This window comes from Apteryx mantelli, chromosome 16 (assembly GCF_036417845.1).
Source record: "Apteryx mantelli isolate bAptMan1 chromosome 16, bAptMan1.hap1, whole genome shotgun sequence".
In the NCBI taxonomy this organism is placed as follows: domain Eukaryota; kingdom Metazoa; phylum Chordata; class Aves; order Apterygiformes; family Apterygidae; genus Apteryx; species Apteryx mantelli.
This window is the reverse complement of record NC_089993.1, coordinates 15,648,290-15,654,398: the sequence shown is the minus strand read 5'-3', so window position 1 is coordinate 15,654,398 and position 6,109 is coordinate 15,648,290. Positions and strand designations below refer to the sequence as shown.

General features: G+C 50.7%; 1 protein-coding gene across 2 annotated transcripts; it reads left to right on the top strand.

The window, feature by feature from the left end:
* Window positions 1–302: 302 nt before the first annotated feature.
* On the top strand, window positions 303–4,072 carry PSMG3 (proteasome assembly chaperone 3). Of its 2 annotated transcripts, none has more exons than XM_067306167.1 (3): window positions 303–658; window positions 1,536–1,756; window positions 3,517–4,072. In XM_067306167.1, the coding sequence occupies exons 2-3, from the start codon at window positions 1,538–1,540 to the stop codon at window positions 3,667–3,669; spliced, it is 372 nt and encodes a 123-aa protein (XP_067162268.1). In that variant the 5' UTR covers window positions 303–658; window positions 1,536–1,537; the 3' UTR covers window positions 3,670–4,072. The 2 variants fall into 2 exon arrangements, with proteins under 2 accessions (XP_067162268.1, XP_067162267.1); XM_067306166.1 differs by lacking the exon at window positions 303–658 and adding an exon at window positions 1,133–1,161.
* Window positions 4,073–6,109: the final 2,037 nt, after the last annotated feature.

Sequence of the window (6,109 nt, the reverse complement as noted above, 5' to 3'; positions counted from 1 at the left end):
TTCCATGGACCTCTGCTGCTCTCTAATGGTGCCTTAAAGCATTCTCAGCACAAAGTCTGTGTGTTCCTCCCAGAATCCTAGCTAGAAGTTTTAAAGCTTCTAATGCAAAACCAAAACAAATTACGCAGTCTTTAACAGTGATTATCTGAACAGACAACCTAAAATTCAGGGTGCTGTTGTTGCGGCCAGAACTGGGATGTTTTATGTATGGCAGAAAGAAGGTAAAGTAGAACTAACAGAAATGAAGGTTTGGAGCATATTTATTTTAGATGTGTTATTCACAGTAATTACAAAGGTGCAGAAAGTCACACAAGTCCAAGAAATCCCAGTTTTCAGCGCTTTTGATAATTTGGCCAAAATTACTATTCATGACCATATCAGAGAAAGAAAAAATGGAAAAGAATCTTGCAGTAAGCAGTGGATTAACTGTATGCCAGTAACAGAAGCTAATGCTTATATCTATTACCGACAGATATAAGTAATTTTTCCTGCACTCTTCACATAAAATAGGCGTTTATCTCCCCCCATGAAGCAGGTGAGCAGCAGCCACCACCTGGTCAAGCTGCAGGCGTTGTCCAAGAAACAGGAGTGTTGCGGAGAGCGTTTCGGCGCCGAGGCGCTGGCCATCGGAGCGGGCAGGACGCGGGCGAAAAGGCAGGTCCGACCCTCTCCTCCACCAGCGCCAAAACCAGCCTTACGCTGGGGGGCAAAGGCGCCCGCGGGGCCGGCAGGCCGCCGCGCTCCCCGAGGCCTCGAGCAGGCCGCAGCGCCGAGGCCCCGAGCGGCGGGAAGCGCTTCTGAGGCGGAAACCCGGGGGGGGGGGGGGAAATAAGAGACCGCAGCGAGCCGCCCCCCGTCCGCACCGAGGTCCCCCCTCCCCACCTCGGCCGGGCCCGAGGCGGCACGTTTCGGCCAGGGGCGGCCGGGACGGGGGGGGATCTCCCCGCCCGCAGCGGGGCCGCGGCGAAACCCCCGCAGCCGCCTGCCGCGCACGGCGGGGAGCGGGCAGGGCCGGGCAGCGGGGGGAGGCCGCGAGGTGCAGCGCGGCGCGGCCGCCATGTCGGCTGCGGCCGGCGGAGGGAGGGAGGGAGGGGAAAGAGGCGCCGCTTCCGCCGCGGCGAAGGGGGGGCGGTCCCGGCCCAGGCGGCGGCGCGGCGGCGGGTAGGGGCGGCCGCGGGGCGGCGGAGGCCGCGGGGCTCCTTCCACACGCGGCCGCGGGGCCGGGGCCTGGTCTACCCCCTTCGGCCCCGGCTGCGGGGGAGGGAGGGCGGGGGGCCGGCGGGAGGGCTGCGGCGAAGCCCCGGAGGAGCTCGTTGGTGCGGGGTAGTTCAGCCCTCCCGCGCGGGGCGGCTGACTTTCCCCCCGGGTGCGCGCTGCGTGTCCACGGTTGTGTCTGTCCAGTCAGCCGCTCGCCGACGCCTCTGGGTGCCCCTTTCGCTCCTGAACCGACTTAACCCGGGTGTTTGCAGCGAGCGCCCGGGCTCGGGCTTCGCACGTCGCGCGTTTCTAACCCAACGCTGTTGCGCTGCGCGCAGGGATGGCAGCGAGCCCCGTGGTGACGTCGAGGCAGCGGGCGGCCGTGGTGCGCGGCGTCCCCACCGAGGTGGTGTGCACGGCCTTCTCCAACGCCGTCCTCGTCGTGGCCACGCAGTACGGCAAGATGGGCACCCTCGTCTACCTGGACCCCGGGCGGGCAGGCGGCGGCGGCCTCGGCCGGCCTGCGCTGGCCACCAGGGTGCTGCTGGGCCAGGACGAGGTAAAGACCCGCGCGCCGGCCCTGGGGCTGCCCGAGCTCCCGCGGAGCTGGCGGAGTGGTAAAATCATCTTAAAAAGCCAAAAGGGAAGAGGGGTTGATCTGAAAAATATGCACCTTTGCGCTTTAACGTAACAAAAGTTTAGCCAACTGTGCGCTGTGTGTTTTGGGGATCTGCTTTCTGTATCCGACAGGATATGGAGTGCTTGGCCATGTTTACAGTAGGTTTGATACAGCTCCTGTTGATTTAAGAGCAAACATAGAGCCTTTGATAACCTTTTTTGGGCTTCTGTTCCAATCGGTTTTCCTTTCCCAGTCCGTTTTCTCCCCCTGCTTCCCTGTGCCAGCCCCGTAATGGACTTTAGTTGCCCTCTCCCAAGTGTGCCTGCCAGCACCTGCCCTTGATAAAGTTTAATTTGTTTTGCTCCAACAAAATGAGTTTTTATCGACCATTTCTCAAGGCTGGAGAGAAAACAAAAGAAAACATATTTTGCAAAGCGTCAACTAGTCAAGCATTAAACAAAAAGTTATAGAGCTACAAGATTATGAGGCTTTCCATCAGGGTTGGAGCTGTCAAATATTACTTGCTAACCTTAACTAGAAAAACTCTAGCAACGCAAGTTCCTGATTCTGTCTGCAGCTTCTCTTTATAGAGTTCTCTTTCTTCAGTAATAGCCTTCCTTCTTTAGATGTGAGATGCTTTGCTTTCCCTGGTGTGATGTCTGCTAATTCAAAAAAAACCCAAAACTCCAGCCTGCCCCAAGCTGTTTGTGTGTGTTTTATTGGAAACAGGAGGTGCCTTAATTTACTTTGTTACATAGTATTTTTAAATAATTTTAGCAAGTTATTCAATCTAAACTTTAAGAAAAGGCTTTTTACTAATTAGCTGACTTTCTGCTTTTCATTTGGGATGGTGCAAATTCTGACCCATTCTGGTAGCTAAAATCAAGCAAACTAATCCTTCAGGTAAAATACATAAGAGCATGAGTGTAAATGAAACCTGGACAAGCTGTATGTTTTTGTTAAAGAAACCTCATTAAGAAGATTATAACCCTTTTCTTCCCTCCTTTAGCCTCACTGCTTATTTCTCATTTTCATTATTCTATTAAAATCCAAAACAAAATGAACTTTACACATGGTGTCCAAGGCCTGTGTATATAACACCGTTCCAGGGTCTCTAAGAATTGCTAAAATGAGGCAGGTTTTTTTTCCAGAGTTTGTCAGCAGAACATGCCCTGTTCAGCAATAAATTTTTAAATGAAAATAGAACTTAGGGACTTCTTCATGAATCAGTTTGTGATGGGAATAGAAGTGTTTGGATCCAGGGCATTTCATATAATTTGATATTTGGTGGTGTAGTTTGGGTGGGAGGATTAGCAAAAGGAAAAAATCTCCGTACTGGCTTTCCAAGTTTTCCAGACTGATGCAAAACTTGATTCAAGTGCAGCTCCAGTTAAATTGTTTCAGGGTGGTTTGGGTGTCTACCACTCATGGGCTCAAACTGTTCCATTTTAAGCTGGCTGAGAATGTGCTTTCTAAAATGTCTTGTACCGTGGTTTGGCTTTGCTGACCGGACAGACTACATGTCTGTTTCAAATCACGTTTCAACCGTTCAGCAAACTGAATGCTAGGACTGAGTCCAGTATAGACAGGTTCTCAACGTACTTCATGAACAAGTCATTGCAGGACTTCTCGTCTGCTAACTAATGTGGGAGGGTCCTCCCAAATGTAACGGTGTGTATCTGTATACTCTTGCTTTTCAGCCCCTTGTCCATGTTTGCGCCAAAAACCTGGTGGCGTTTGTGTCTCAGGAAGCTGGGAACAAACCTGTCCTTCTCGCCATGGCTTTAAAGGACAAGACCGTGGAAGGAATACAAGCTCTACGGGAAGTGATCCGAAGTTGCCAAGTGTGGTGAAGTTGTGCCATCTGGATTCAAGGAAATGATCTTGAGTCCATGACTCATCACCACTTTTTTAAAAGGACAAAAAATGAAAATGATGGAATGTCTTTGTGCTGGTTTTGGACATGCTGAGAAATTTCATGAATTTTTCTCTACTGTGTAGAACATTTGTCGGTTTTGTTTCTGTGACAGGTTTGCAGTCCATACAGCCAGTGATTAGATGAGAACAATTGTCTCAACATACAAGAGAAATTTTATTTTTATCCCATTGGGTGGGATGTATATTTGGAAAACTGCACAGCTTTGCATTTGTTTCCTGATAAGTGATAGATTCCAAACTCTGTAACTACAAAACACTGTACTGCAAAGGGGAAACACCCAGTGCAGAGTGAATAAAAGAAACATTGATGAATCCTAATTTTACCATTTTTCTTTTTTGCTGTGTGAAAATCACTTCAATTGAAGTATAAGCCTCAGTCACAGATCGACAGCAACTGCATAATGGGAAAGATTTTCTTGCCTGTTTTTTAAGGAAATGAGTCCTATATGACTGCTTTTATCCTTATGTCAGTCCCTTTCTAATGTATTCTGAACCCACTCTCCAATTTCAGTCAGATTTTAAAGAGAGGTAGGTAATTACACTCTGCAAGTTTCATGAAAGCTGACATTAGGGTAGAAGAGAGGAAACCAAATTAGTGGTGGGAAAAAGACAAGAAAATCTCAGCTGTTTATATATTATATAATACCAGCACATCAGAGAGTCAGCATATCTGGACCACCTGCAATGTGCTGCCCCTGTCCTGATGTACCTGTTGCAGGGGATTTGGGGAGGGAAGGATGTGGGGGGATTACACAGGGCTGTTTCTCCAGAGTCCGATTAAAAAAAAAAAAAAGGTGTTGGCTGTGCGAAGTCATGTGAGTTAATGCAATGTTGGATATCCCAACTTTTGCCATTTGTCTGGAAAGCACGTCTGGTTTTTACCTCTTCTTGTAACAAGTAACACCAAGTGGTAAATTTTTGAGTAACTTATTAAGCACTTTTGTCACTTATGAACTTCACTGAGCAAACAGAGGCCTGCCCTTGCATCTAGATTCTGAGCAATGAAGACCCGTGCTGTGTTCAAGAGCTATTCATAACAACAGAATTAAAAACACACGTGCGTGTCCCACATAGATGCAGTTCCTGGATCATTTCTGTTGCTGAAAAGTCCCCCAAGAGTGGAAGAGCAGAAAATGATTCTTTTCTCTAAATTCAGGGTTATTTACATTATTTAAAGCATTATGAGAAATGAAACTTTTTTTTAAAAAGCAGTTCAAAAACTGCAGGCTTGCAGCTGCCCTTCACAAGAAATTTCATCTAAAAATAATTTTCCGAACTGTGCTTCCAAGAATCAAAGATTTGCATCTGTCAGAACTCCAAATTTTCCTTCTTTTACACTTGGGTTTTTTTTTTCGTCTAGAAGGGTTGGAAGAGGCGTATTGAATCTGTTAATGTTGATCCTGGTTTGCTGGTAGAGATTCTGTTCTGACACCAAATGAACAGCATTTCCCCAATTCCTGGTGTTCTTACAGTGTCTGTAGCTTCAGCAACTTGTGAGAATCATACGTTAACTAGAAAATTGAAGATAGAGCACATCTTCCACCATGGTGCTACAGTATACCACCGCTATGCCCCAAAGACTAAGAGTGTTACTACTGAAAAGCCGACCGGGGTAACCGCTGTCGTTTCCTGGTTGTCTGTGTCATGGGATCTGCGCGCAGCGGCAGGTGGGGAAAGGACGCGGAGATCTCCCCCGCCTGATGCTCCGCAGCAGACTTACTTACCTTGCTGCCCTTCTGCGGGCGATAAATAACGCCGCAAACGTCGGCCCTGACGCTTGGCCTCTGCTCTGCGGTGGATCTGCCCCAAAAATTAGACGTACGAGCCTGGCCGTTTGTACAACCAGATGTCTGCCTTTTAGTCCTCGTTACCCTCCTGCGGGAAGGATCAGTTTGCAATTACAAGCAAAAAGCCGGCTTTGGCCGCCCGGGCAGGCGGCAGAGCGCTAGCCCAGGGGCGCGGGGCCCGCGGTGGCCGTGGCAGGCGGCGCCGTGGCCTTCCAGCAGCGTTTGCTTTCCGGGTGCCGGTGCCAAGCGCGGCCGACTGGAAAGGTAGGTTCGGTCGCTTTCGCGTCAGAGGCGAAGCCCAAGCGGCCGCCGCGGAGCCTGGCTGCCCCCGGGGCTGAGCCGAGGGTGAGCTGGGGGCCCGGGCACAGGCCGCGGGGGCCGCGGGGAGGGAAGGTGCCCGGAGGAGGAGTCTCCGCCGGGGATGCGGAGGCAGGTGCGCGGCGGGCGGCGAGCGGCCCGGCTCCCGCAGGGCCAGGGGAGAGCACAGATCGCCCCGGCGCCCGCCATCAGCCCCGTGCCCCCAGCCCGAACTCCACGGGAGGCCGTAAGGAGGACTCGGTGCTGCTCT